Here is a 14,208-nt window from a genome sequence, read left to right on the forward strand (position 1 = left end):
GGGATAAGAATACCCATGTAGTGCTGTTGGATGAACTGAATGAAAAGTGTGTATCACATGCTTAGCACAGTATTTGGCAAAAGCAGATGGAGAAAATGTAGGTTTTTCTGTTTTGCTGTTACTGTTTTACAATGAACAGTTTAATCTCTTTGGAATTAATGAATGGTGTAAGACAAAGATTTATGAGTATTTTTCTCAAGTAACCATCTTTCTTGAAACCTCTCACTGAATAACTTATTCCTTGCTCTTCGTGGCTTCTCTCTTACCATGTATTAAGTCTTCTATATCTCTTTCTTGGCTGTTTAGCCTGGTCCATGTCTGTCTGCTTTTCTCACACCAAGTTCACACTGACTACCTTACCACAGTTTTATAAACTATTTTACTTTAGGATTTGCATATCTATTCTTTTAAAGTATTCTTCCAGATGAACCAGATAATAATTTTGACAAGTTGGAAAAAATACTGGTGGGGCTTTAAAAAAAAATTATTTATTTTTGGCTGCGTGGAGGGTTTTGTTGCTGCGTGCCAGCTTTCTCTAGTTGCAGTGAGTGGGGGTACCCTCTAGTTGCAGTGTTCAGGGTTCTCATTGCCTTCTCTTGTTGAGGAGCACCGCTTCTAGGGCATGTGAGCTCAGTAGTTGCGCCTTAGTTGCTCCACGGCATGAGGAATCTTCCCAACCTAGGGATCGAACTCATGTGCCCTGCATTGGGAGGTGGATTTTTAACCACTTCCCTGGTCCACCACAGAAGTCCACTATTGGAACTTTGATTGTAATTGCATGAAATCCATAATACAACTTGGACAGTGGACATTTTAGTATTTTTCTGTCTTAATAATAAATACAGCAGTCGCTATTATTTTCAACTTAGTCATTTTCTTCACAGGTCCTACATATTTGTTAGTATGATTACTTCTGATTATTTTATTACTTTGCTACTGTTGTGAATATCTTTTCTTCTGCAGTTACCCTTTTGGAGTAACTGACAACATACAGAGAAGTTGATTTTATAAATTCACTTTTATTCTATCACTTTACTCCTCATTGTTGAAAATTATTTTCATTTGCTGCTCTTGGATTTTCTTGCTAAATAATCAAATCATACATGAATTATAATCATTTTGTGGCCTACTTTCCAAATACTTGTAACTCTTATTCAGAGTTCATATTTTATTACATTGGCTGATATTTCTAAGATATTACAGTGGAGGATATTGAGAAGAGAAAATATCTACCTCAAACAGAAGTACTATGAGTATCAAACTTGGTGCTACCTGGGAACGACTTAATACAGTATCTGGCACGTAGTTAGCAGTTGATAATAGCTAGTTGTGGGTTTTGGGGTTTTTTTGACATGTTGAAGAAGTTCTTTTCCTGGTTTTATGAAGAGTTTTGAAGAACTGGGTATTAACTTTTATCAAATGCCTTTTTAATATCTATTGAGACGATTAAGCTGTGTTTCATATTTCATTAACTGGTAAAGAGTTTGAGTTTATAGATTTCCTAATATGAACTATTTTTTTTTGCATGATTAGAATGAACTGTTCTTGATTATGATGACTTTATCATACTCAGAATTTGATTTAGAATTTTTGCATCTTAATTCATAAGTGAAATTGATTTTATATGATTTTGATCATGGAAACATTTATGAAGCATCATCATTACCTGATTTTTTCAAACACACACACACAAAAAAAAACTGGCAAAGGTGCTTTCCCTCAGAGCCATTTATAGAGATAATTCGATTTCTTGTCTTTTGGTATTGAATCTTTCTTGATTTCTATTTCTTCTCATGCTACTTAAAAAAATGTACCTTATTGAAGTGTAGTTGATTTAAAGGTGTTGATTTCTGTGGCACAGCAAAGTGATTCAGTTATACATATACCCATATTCTTTTTCATATTCTTTTCCATTACAGTTTATCACACGATATTGACTATCGTGTGATAGTCAATTAACAGTTCCCCATTATATTAATGGCTCCCCATTCTATACAATTGGACCTTGTTGTTTTTGTGTTACTTCTGATAAGTTATATATGTCTTTTAGTTAAAAAATATTTGTTGAGATTTTCAAATTTTCTGGCATACAATTATGCATGGTTTTCTGTAATTTTAAGGTTCCCATTTTATTGCTGTTGCTATCTCCTGTTACTCACTACCGGTTTTGCTTACTAGTTGTGTTGGCCAGGATCCCAGCAGAAAATAGATGGCATAATCAAAGGGGTGCTAGGCGTAGGGATGGTGGAGTAGCCTGGGCAGACAACCACGGGAAGACATTCCCACTGCTGGTCCTGAGGATCGGGGCCTCCCGTGGAGGAATTCAGCCACTGCTGGTCTCCTGCAGGTCGGGGCTGGGGGGGCGGACGGGGGACAGATGCCCCTATCTCACCATCCTCTCACCCTGCCAGTGCCTCCTATTTGCTTAACATTGGTGACGTGGCCCACGACAGGCCAGCCTGCTGGACACAGGGAGGGTGAAGAAGAGAGTGGATCTGTTGGGGGACGGAGGAGAGGGTGCAAAGACAATGTCCAGGTCAACTGTATTGTTTTCTTCTTGTTATTCTGTTTGTCAGAGGGCTGTCCAGAGACTTCTCTGGCAGTGCAGTGGTTAAGACTTCTCCTCCCAAAGCAGGGGGAGCAGGTTCAATCCCTGTTCAGGTAGCTAAGATCCCACATGTCTTGCGGCCAACTTACCAAAGCATAAAACAGAAACAATATTGTCACAAATTCAATAAACACTTAAACAATGTTTCACATAAAAAAATACTTAAAAAAAGAGGGTCATCCATTGAATTTTCTGAATTTCAAGTCATATGTGCTTAGATTTACTTACCTGTTCCACTTTTTCTTTTTATATTAGAAAGCTAAAAAAGAAAAAGAAAAAAAAAGAAAGCTCCCTGTGAGTTCAGGAACCCCTACTGTGTTTATGCTGGAGGACAGAGCTGTGTCCTCTGTATTTCTCATCTTCCCTCTCCTCCTGCACTGACTGACTTTCTCAGATTTATCTTCCTCCTTGTTAAAGTTCTCCAGAGCACAAAGCTGCTATTCACTGCCTCTCTAGTGGTGTTTAATGCTGGGTGTAGAACTCTAGGTTTTTCACTTCTGACCTGTTTTTTCTTTTATCTCTTGTTGCTCAGTTTTCACAATGGATTTCTCCAGTTTCTGAGAAGCAATTGTCTCTTAAATCTTACTGAGCTCACAAGTCAGACTTCTCCAGAGTGTATTTTCTTTTTTCAGTGCTTCTATGTAGCATGGACACATCATCTTTGAGTTCTTAGAAAAATGGTACCCCCTCTTTTTGAGTGGCTCTGTTTCTGATAGATCTGGTGATTTTTCTTTTCCAGCAAAGAACTGTCAGGAAAAACTAGATTCGATTGTTTTTTTTAGACACTGGGGTGGGTTTCTACCCAACTCTTCTTCCCAAAGATAAAGCATTAGCAGGGGTGGGAGAGGGAGCTCCTGATCTGAGATCCAGCTGATTGGGTTGAGTAATGCAGGGGTGGTGTGGTGCATGGATAGGTGGGCTTCCTCCTGGGGGTCTCAGGCAAGGCTACCCCCAGGATGCTGGGGTAGGGTGAGCTGCCAGGCCCCCAACTACACTCACCCCACCTCTCACCTGGCCACCTGGGCTGCCTCCTCCTGCTTCCTCTCTTCTGAACTGATGGCCTCTTTTCCTCACTCTCTTTGACTGGGATTCTTTGCGGTTTGGGTGGTGGACAGTGAGCACCCTTGGTTCGTAGGGTGTACATACATTTTCTCTAAGTTCTACATTGGACTCAAGTGGCTTTTTTGAATGTAGAGCTTCCAAACCTTGTTCTCCCATCCCCTCTCGTCCAGATGTCTGCAACAGTCAAACAAGGAAAAAAAGAGAAAACACATACAATTAGAAATTAGAATTGAAGTATCATAAGTTACAAAGGAGTTTTTTAAACAACTTGGGAACACGCTAAGCCAATCGGCAGAGTGAGACAGACACTAATGAGGTTCTCGAATTTCAGAATTTGATTTCTCTCTCTCTCACCATAGTAAAAGATGCTTCTGGGCATGTTCTCAGTGGTTATTTGGCTAGGAATAGTCACACAGAAATAGTAACATTAATCTGAAAGAATAAATAAAAAGCCATGAAGTAGTTTCTTCCTATTTCCACTTGCTTATCCTCTTAACATTTGAGTTAAACTTCCCAAACCGTGATCTGAAAGTGCCTTCCTGGGGGAAGCATCTGCTGAGAACAGTGTAGACACCTGTAGTCACCCAATGGCTGTAGGCAGTCGCATGGAAAATTCACTGTGTGCACCACTGCTGCCGAGAATAGAGTGATCCCATACGTGGGAGGCTGGGCCAGCCCAGCATCATCCCAGCCTGGGTCTCTGATGGGAATATTCCTAACACACTTGCTCTGAAATGTGGCCCAGACCCTGGAAGGAGTAGCAGCTGAGGACCAGGGTTAGCGCCCTAAATTGTAACTACATCAATCCCGGCACCCCTCATGTGCAAAGTGAGTGCTCTACCATTTGAGCTAACTCCCTTTTCCCCTAAATTGTTACTAAATCATTATTAAGAGGTGAGAAAGAGCTAAATAGGACCCGTGGTCCCCAATGAGCACATTGTCTGGGTTATGTTCCAGGGCAGTGGTTGTCAAAGGTGATTTACTTGTGGAATCTTCACTGTAAACACTCTATGTGTAAGATGCTGTGGATGTATATGTGTTTGTGTGGGCTTCCCTGGTGGCTCAGCAGTAAAAAATCTGCCTGCAATGCAGGAGCTGCAAGAAACGTGGGTTCAATCCCTGGGTCGGGAAGATCCCCTGGAGGAGGGCATGGCAACCCACTCCAGTATTCTTGCCTGGAGAATCCCATGGACAGAGGAGCTTGACAGGATCAGTCCATAAGGTCGCAAAGAGTTGGAAACCACTGAAGTGACTTAGCACGCATGCACGCATGTGTGTATGTACCCACTTGATGAGAAGAGCTGACTCATTGGAAAAGACCTTGGTGCTGGAAAAGATTGAAGGCAAAAGGAGAAAGGGGCAGCAGAGGATAAGATGGTTAGACTAGCATCAGTGGACATAAATTTGAGCAAACTCCAGGAGATAGTGAAGGACAGGGAAGCCTGGCGTGCTACAGTCCATGGGATCATAAAGAGTCAGAGACGACTTAGCAACTAAACAACAACATATGTATATTAGTATGTTATGTATCTGTCTATGCATGTGCACATGCATCTATATGTACATGCCAAGCATATGGGACCAGGGTGAAGTGCAGCTGCTGGTGAGTGTGGGAGGCTGAGGAGTGGCCACCTCCACCTCTCTGCAGAGCCCCCAGTGGCAGCCAGTTTGGACCAACCGCTCTCCAGAGGGTGTGCATGGCAGGTGTGTGGTGGTGGTGATGCTCACGTGTTTCCTTGAAGACCACTGATTAGGCCCCAGGGATGACATGTGCTCCCCCCACCCCCATGCATAGGAGATGCTGACTGTTAACTATCTAAGGGGAAAGTATCTTCTACTGTACTAGCTTTTATTCTGATCCATTTGAGTAACACGGAGCCGTTTCAGTGTTTCTAGAACACCTTTGAAAAAGCGGTAGAGGCTTGTCTGCCACACTTGATTCACTGAAGGGCCTTCCTGTTCTGTGCGTTTTGTGTGTGCCCCTCCTGGTGACTGTGTTCTTTCTTTCTGTTTACAAGCTGATGTTTGGGGGCCTGTTCCACCTCTTCCATAAATTATCTGCCCTCAGCCAAATAAAAGGCGGTTCTCCACCCTGGCCTTATTTGCATATCTACAGGAGGAAGTGTCATGAGAACATGCTGTGAAAGATAAGAGCAGAACAGGCTTCCAACTGTCTGGGGTGTCTGCCTGGCTGGCTCTACAAATGGGGTTGAGGCTGCAGCCGGTGGGGATTGGGGGAGTGAGGTAGGGGTCTGGGACCGTTCCCCATTTCCCCGGGGACATCTCTGGGAGGTGAGGTGATTCTGAATTACAGCTTCATCCTGGCCATCTCTGAAATAAGCCTATTGTGGTGTCAGTTCAGGATCTGGAGACAGGACAGGAATGGGAAAGATGGGAATTAAAAGGGTCAGAGGAAGAGAGGAAATTTTCCTATGCAAAATGAAGAGACATGTGGAAGTGAAATCACCTGAAACATTCGCCAAAACTTTATTTTAACATTCATTGTTTCAAAAGGCGTTAAAAATTGTAAGATGGACCACATAAAATTGTAAAACCTCTACACAGCTAAGAAGAAAAATATCAATACACAGTGTTAAAAAATAAATAACTCCAAAATATATTGTAGCATATATCAAAATCTTACGACTAAATAAGCAAAAGATGAATTTTTTTTAAAAAAGTGAGCCAAAGACATGAAAAGGAATTCACAGAAAAAGAAGCACAAATAGCAAAACTTATGAGAACATGTTCAACCTTCCTCATAAAGAAAGGCAAATTAAAGCCAGCCATCATCTCTCAAATTTGCAAAAGATTAAAATGTCTGATAACAGCCAGTTGGCAGGGTGTGGGGAAATATACACTTTCATATCCAGTTAGTAAGAGACAGGTTAGTAGGAGACACAATGTGACAATTTCACTGGAAGGCAATTGTTATTCTCTATCAAAATATAAAGTGCCTGCAACCCTCAGACCAGCTGTTCTCCTTCTAGAGGGTATCCACAACCACTCTCAAATGGCAGCACTTGCAGTGTTTAGTGTGTTTTGAGCACTAGTCTAAATGCTCAACTTACACAAAAAGTTGATGCTGTGTTATTATTCTCCCCTTTTTACTGAGGGGGAAACTAAAGGATTTTACTGAGGATTCACCAATGTACACAACAGGTCAGAACAGAGGTGTTTGCTGCAGCACTATTTATAGTAGTGAAAAGTCGCAAATAACTACCTGTCCAGGCTTCCTTGGTGACTTAGACGGTGAAGAATCTGCCTGCAATACAGGAGCCCTGGATTTGATCCCTGGGTAGGGGAAAATCCCCTGGAGAAGAGAATGGCTACCCACTCTGATATTCTTGCCTGGAGAATTCCATGGACAGAGGAGCCTGGTGGGCTACAGTCCATAGGGTCACAAGAGTTGGACACAACTGAGTGACTCACACACACACACGCGCGCATGCACACACACACACACACACACACACACACAACTACCTGTTCATCATCATGGTCTAGTCAAATAAATGATGAGCTGGTCACATGCTGGAACATACTTGGACAGACTGCTAATAATTTTTTTTTTTGATGAAAAGCAGAAAATTCCAGAACAACATATGTAATATGATGTTATTTGCACTTAAAAGATATGCATAAATTTATGTGTATGTTTAAATGTTCTGGAATGATTTAGAAAAAGAAGTAGGAGCTCCAAAGAATTCACAGGACTGGGGAAGGATACATTTTTTTTTCATTTTATATCTTTCTGAGTGGTTTTACATTTTCTTAACTAATATATGACTTCAAAATCTAGTTAAACAATAACACATAAATGTTGAGTGCTGGGCACGTAGGAGGGGTTAAATGAATGTCCGCTTTGAACTGAAGCATCACTTTGATCATAGAAACAACATGAGCCTCTGTGAGCCGGAGTGTAATGCCGCCTGGGGGTCTAGAGGAGTGAGCAAGTTTTCAGGGTCCGTGAGAATCCCATGTGGGGGAAGTGGGGATGGGAGATTATGGGTGAGAGGATAGAATAGCCATTTCAACTGAGAGTGTAAGACCCAAGTGATGTCTCCCAAATTCCTTATGCCTGTGGCCTCAGCAACCAAGCCAGGGGAACTCCACGGCCGCCTACTGCCACCTGGCTGTCTGTGGGCTGGCTGCCCCAGCTGGACCACCCACCCATGGGCCCCCCTTCCTCTCAACGCTTTTAGGAAGGAGAAAAGTGGCTCTCCTTCCCTCCCGTGTCGGAGTCCTCCGGACCAGAGGAAGGCTGAGCCTCGAGAAAGAGAATCTGGGATTCCTTGCACTTCTGTGCTGGAAGCTACCCTGAGGCTCAGCCTATGGCTTCTGGGAAAATCCAGGTTCCTGAAGGAATCGTGGCTGGCCTTCGGGAGAATGAACCCATGGGGCAAAGTCTCCCAGGGAAGCAGCCACAGAGGGTGGGGGACTTCCACCCAAAGCTGCATGAGCCTCACCCTGGCCAGCGAGGCCCCTCTGTGGCTGTGCCCACCTCCCACTTGGCATGCTCCCACTGTGCTCAACCCCACTGGGGTCTCATTCCTTCTTCAAACACCTCCTCTGGCTCCATTTTGTTCGGCCAACAGGACAGCCCAAAGGTTGAGGAAGCCCTTTCAGGTGGAGAACCCCTTTAGATCAGCCCACACAGCTGTCAAGCACCAAAGTAAACCACATCCCAGGGACCCCACCACCTTCCCCTGAGGCTCCTGAGTGCTGGGGGGTCGGGCAGGAGGGGGCAAGAGGTGCCCCAGGCCCCGCAACATCCAGAAAAAGGAACGTATAGGTTCTAACTCAGCACTTGGTCTGTTTCAGGTACCGGAACTGTGTTTACACTTACAGGATTCTGCCCAATGAAGATGATAAATTCACTGTTCAGGTAAGTCGTTTAGAAACCTCAAAACATGACCTTGACTGGAGCCTATACTGGCAGCAAAAGAGGAAGGAAGGAAGAAACCAGGTGTCCGAGGCAGCCTAGATGTGGGGCTTGCCTGAGTCTGTCTTTCTCCTAGAGGACCCTGGCTGGGGTCGCTCAGCAGGCAGACAGTGACCCTGCAAAGGGGCCTGCCCCCCGGGGCGTGATGGAGCAGGCGCCACAGACACTGTCTGTGTTCGTGGGTGTGAAGGGGAAATAACGGGAAGAAGGATGCTCGCTCAGATGCAGAAGAAAAGTGACTGTGGTTGTTGATTCTTTTCTGCGGTGCATTCAAATGCACCGCAGAGAGTAAGTGGGCTGTGAAGGAGAGAAGGGAGGGAGCTTGCGGGACAGCAGACTGTAGATTTTGAGGAGCTAGAAGACAGCCCTAAGGATGAGCAGGAAATAATACCTTTCAACTCATAGAGACCTGTTCTGTCAAAGGCATCACGACATCTGATTTCCCCATGGAAAGTCCAAACACGTAAAACCTGCATTCTAAAGGTTAAAGAGGGATTTCTCTGGCGGTCCTGTGGTTGGGACTTGGCACTTTCATTGCTGTGGACCCAGGTTCCATACTTGGTCAGGGAACTAAGATCCTGAAACACAAGCTGTGAAACTTGGCCAAAAAAAAAAGAGAGAGAGAAGGAAAAAAAGGTTAAAGAAGGACATACCAGGTGTGCCAAGTCCAGGAAAACCACCCTCCATACGGTTTGTGCGACAAGCCCCACGGGTGTTGTGTGATCACAAAGCATGACAACAGAGATGCTGAGGCCAGGGGAGCTCTTTTTATCTGGCTGCCCCAAGACAGCAGGGGGGTGGGCCAAATAAAGGAGGCGAAGCTCCTGCCAGTGGGGGCAGAGGAGTGACACTCAGCTCTCTGGCCCCTGGTGAGGGGCACCAACAGGCGGAGTGCCCCACCCGCGTGCCGAGCAGAGCGACCAGGATAGACGAGGGTCGGGACACCACGTCATGGAGGAGCCGTGACAGGATGTGCGGGGTCTAGTTGAAAAGAAAATAGAAGTGGAAAGGGGGAGGTGGCGTGCAATCATTGATTCTGGAGATAAATGCATTTTGTGCAGAACTAGGATGCAACGGGCTTCCCTGGTGGCTCAGACGATAAAGAATCTGCCTGCAATGCAGGAAACCCGGGTTCAATCCTTGGGTTTGGAAGATCCCCTGGAGAAGGGCATGGCAACCCGCTCCAGTATTCTTGTCTGGAGAATCCCCATGGACAGAGAAGCCTGGCAGGCTACAGTCCATGGGGTCGCACAGAGTTGGATATGGCTGAAGTGACTCAACACATACTCAGGAGGCAGTGGGACAGACTGAACTGGACAACAGGCAGGTCCCTGGGACTCGTGGGACCACAAAGAGTAGGACACAACTGAGTGCGCTCTCACACACACACACACAGGTCAGGCTGAGTGTAGCTTCTGGCTTATTGGTCCTTCCCACACGTGTATCTGCAGTGGTATCTAAAGAACACCCGTTTGAATGTTCTTGGATAGTCTGGGATGCCCCCATGTCTTGGCCTTGTCACTAGGAACACATGTTGGTACCCTAATACTATAGACAGTCTTTTCAAGACTACGCAGCTGCCCATAATTGGGATGTTGGCCTTTTTGTGGGCTCCTCACCTGTCAGGGACAAGACTACCCGAGGGGAGGCCTGCCTGGGGGGCTGGTGGGGCTCAATGGCCTTGAATTTTCCCCAAGTCTAGGACTGTGTGAACTTTCCTACAGAGGTTGGTGTCCTTGATTGGCGGTTTGCTGAAAGGAGTTTAAACTCTCAAGTTAAAAGTTAGTTGGGGCTTTTGATCTTTTTTCCCCTTGTGGTTTCTTTTATTCCTTCAAAGGGAAGAAGACTTTAAGTATGACTAGGTCGTAAGCTGGAAAAGGCCCGACTGTGGCTTCTTGTACAGAGTTTGCACTCACGGCTTGTAACCGTCTTACGTTGCACCCAGGTCTGGACCCTCTCGCCATCACTCCTTGCTGCCATGACATCACGTTTTCCAGGGAACAGCTGCCAGTCCTGCAGCAGCTTCCAAACCTGGGGCCTCACCAGGCTGTGGGGGTCGAAAAGAACAGAGAATCACTTTGGCTAACGCGTGCCAGGAGTGTGGGCAGCCCTGGGGGAGATGCACACAGCAAGGAGGGAGAAGGCTGGGGCCTGGGACTGGAAGGGCTTGGGGCCCTGCTGTCCAGGTGCTACCTGCCACAACTCAGCCCCTCTTGGGGGGTCTGCCCTGCTCCCACCAACAGGGTCACTACTGAGTTGCAGTCCTGAGAGGGAAACTGGTTGGCTTGGCCATCAACGGCTTTCTCTGCAAGGGGCCCCTTTCTTAGCCCCTCTTGGTGAGTCTGCCCTGCTCCCACCAACAGTCTCATTACTGAGTTGCCAGTCCCGAGAGGGAACCTGGTCGGCTTGGCCATCAACAGCTTTCTCTGCAATCCTCTGTCTTGGAGCAGGGGCCCACCCATGGCTCGGACAACGGGTAGAGTTGTGGGGATGAGGCATCATTACCTGAGGCCTACGTCAGGGTGACAGCCAGGCAGATTTCATAGAAGAACTGGGCCCTGCTGGACGTATCTGTCCCCAACCCGGGCACTGGGCTTGGGACCTCCTTAGTGGCCAAGACCAGGTAACCAGGGTACAGGGAGCTGGGGGTGCCGAGGCAGCCTGGGCCATTTCCCCTCCTAAGGATACGCCTTCCTGCAAAAACCCAACAGTGCACAAGACGATCAGAGCAGTTGTGCACGATTTGCTGGTTAAACCGCGTGCACAGTCAGGCCAAGTCCCGGGGTTGTCGGAGCTTCAGTACTTACCGATCAGGGCTTAATTTAACTCCAGTTCCTCTTTTCATGTTGAGGCAAAAACCTCATATTCTTTTCTGAGCTTAGCCACAGTTTCTAAATAACTCATTCCTTACACCTGAGTCTGTTGGGTGCCCCCAGAATAGAAGGCTCCCCAAATAAGATCTGGCCTGAAACATTGCCAAGTGAAGCAGCAAAGACTTTCATCTTATTCTAATCGCCTTAGCTGTCTCACCCGGGGCCTCCCGCTCTTTGTCAAAACCAAAGGAGCCGCTCTGTCTGTTCCTTGCCAACGTCGTGAAGTCGGCCGAGTGATGGTCCGCAGATAGCTCAGGGAGAGGAGCGAGCCTGACCCTCGGGGACTCAATTCTCACTCCACCGTTCCCAGACTTACAAAAAATCAGAGATGGGAGGGAAGCGTGTAAGCTGTAATTTCATTCAACCCCGACGCTTTAAAGGATGGAGGTCGCTGAGCCCCACAGCAGTGGGGCATCACGCCCAGTCTCCAGACCTGCCTGGCTAAGCCTTCTATTTTTCGACCCCAGAAAGTGTGTCCAAACCCGGCTGGGCATTGAACGCCTTAGAGAAGGACGGATTCTGTCCCAGGAGGACAGGGAGCCAGGGAGATGGAACCTCTCAGAGGGAGAGGCCGCCTTTCCTTCCACGGTTGTAGATAATAATTGATCAGAGATGACATGTGGCCTTTGCAGTAAATCAGTTGAGGCACCTGGAAGGCAAGCCAACCACCAGTTCCCAGCTGGGTCAAGTCAAGCTTGTGCCAGCTGTGTGGTCTCGGGCATGGGTGTGACTCTGCCGTACAGTGGGGCTCACACCCAGGCCTCCCAGACTGCAGGTAAAATACCCAGCCAGGGGGAGTGGTCAGTGGCAGGGTGGGAGGAGGTGTAGGGGAAGGGGAGCCAACGTCATGGCTTTAAAGTCTCGATTTGCTTTGAGAGAAACAGACCTCGAACAAGACAAGGACACCTGTGAACCAGTGTTAAGTCGGTTCTACCTTGAGTTCAGATGAGGGAGGAGGGAAGAAGGCAGGAAATGGGATGGAGAGAGAAGGAGAAATGAAGAGAGAGGAAAGAAGGAACAAGTGAAAGAGGAAAAAGGGAGACAGGCAAAGAGAAAGATAAGAGGGAGGAAGGGACGTCCCTGGTGGTCCAGTGGTTAGGACTCTGCTTCCAAGGGGTTGTGGGTTCGACTCCTGGCTAGGGACAAGGGTCCCAGACGCTTGCCAAAAAACGAAAAGAAAACAAAAAATAAATAAGAGGGAGGAAGAAAAAGTGAAAGAAGAAAGAGGGAGGGGTAGAGATGAGTGACAGGGGGCAGTTCTGATAGAAAAAAAAAAAAAGAGGGAAACAGACGTGAGGCCCAGAGGCAGCGGAGAAGGGGAGGGGAAGGGAGACTAGAAGTTCTAAAAGGTTCTAGGCAGTGCTCAGGGGCAGTGGGAAGGGGGCCAGTTTGTGGCTATCAGGTGCCCTCAGCTCGGCTCCTGGGGCTGAGGGTTTCCATAGCGTCCCCAGCAGCCCGTGGATTTAAGCTGTTGTTCTTGAGCCTGGGAACCTTCCAGACTGGAGGCTGAGCTGCTGGTGCTGAGGGTGGGCAGGGCTCTGAGGGCCGATCCCTCAGCCCTGTTTCCCACACCAAGAGAGTGTGTTTCTTGTAAGGCCCTGACTCCCGCCCCAACATGGAAAGGGAAGTGGCCCTCCCAGGAGGAGCGCTGACTCCAGTGTGAGCTGTGGGGTTCCCGAGGGCTTTTGCAATGACCTTCCTCCCAGGGACATCAAGGCCAAGCTCGAGGCAGGGCGAGCAGTCCTGAGGGGTCAGCTGGATCAGCACTGAGGTGAGGCCCCAAGGCTGGCACATAAACAGCCCGATGTTATAGTTCAAGTACATGGGGCCCTAGAGCTCCATCCTACGACCCTCCCACCCTTGCCGCTTTTCTGACATCCTTCCTATCCAGAAGAATAAAGGAGAAAATAAAAGCCTCCCCTGGTCCCCCGTCAAGGTGACGTTTGCTGCAAACTTCCAGTCTTTTCTTGTGGTTGAGATTCTACACTGGCTGGTGAGTGTCGAAGTCAAGACAGGCACACAGACTCGAGTTTTAAGGCAACTTTGGGTGAAGAGGGAATTTGAAGCCATCTGCCTCATAGTCTCCAAGTCTTCTTTCCCCCATTTAGAAGAAAACCCCAGTGGCTTGAGCAGTTCGGGCGACAGACTCATGACTCAGTTCCTGGTCCCTGACAGTGACCGTCACGTTGCTCTGGTCAGTGTGGCTTTTGCAGAGAGAGAAAAAAAACAAAACAACTTTCTAAAAGCCGTTCCGTCACAAGTGTCCGGAAGGTTTGACGGTTGAGCCATTGTTGTTTAGCTCAGGAAGAGGGTGGCAGCTGTTATTGTTCTGAGTGGTCACCAAGTGAAGTAAAAGATTCCGTCTGAGCCGCTGGGTGAAGGATGTGGCTCGAAAACAGACTTCCTGACATTGCACAAGAGGAGCAGAAGACACACGGGCTGCAGAAGCCATGCATACGGGGCCGCCTTGCAGGACTTGGCGGCCATGTGGTCCACAGCGGGGCCCACAGTGGGGTCCACAGCAACCAAGCAGTCCCTTCAGGCTGTGACGGCCACATTCTAGAAGCCTGCATTTTAATCTAATTTTGTTTCATTTCATTTTAGTGTAATCTGCTGAAGAACAAGGACAGGTCTGTTTCCCAAGCTTCTGAATATCTCGAAACATTTTTCAGTTGCCATCAGATTCAAAAGGAAATCTGATGAAGATGAAATTCTTGGGG

General features: G+C 47.1%; 1 protein-coding gene across 1 annotated transcript in view; it reads left to right on the forward strand.

The window, feature by feature from the left end:
- The window catches only part of INPP5D (inositol polyphosphate-5-phosphatase D), a 135,642-nt gene that overhangs the window by 9,956 nt on the left and 111,478 nt on the right, over window positions 1-14,208 (forward strand). Inside the window, exon 2 of the mRNA XM_081491016.1 lies at window positions 8,495-8,558. Within this exon, the coding sequence (XP_081347142.1) occupies window positions 8,495-8,558 (64 nt within the window). The remainder of the gene's footprint in view (window positions 1-8,494; window positions 8,559-14,208) is intronic.

This window comes from Giraffa tippelskirchi, chromosome 5 (genome assembly GCF_054371585.1).
Source record: "Giraffa tippelskirchi isolate mGirTip1 chromosome 5, T2T-mGirTip1v1.2.pri, whole genome shotgun sequence".
NCBI classification, from domain to species: domain Eukaryota; kingdom Metazoa; phylum Chordata; class Mammalia; order Artiodactyla; family Giraffidae; genus Giraffa; species Giraffa tippelskirchi.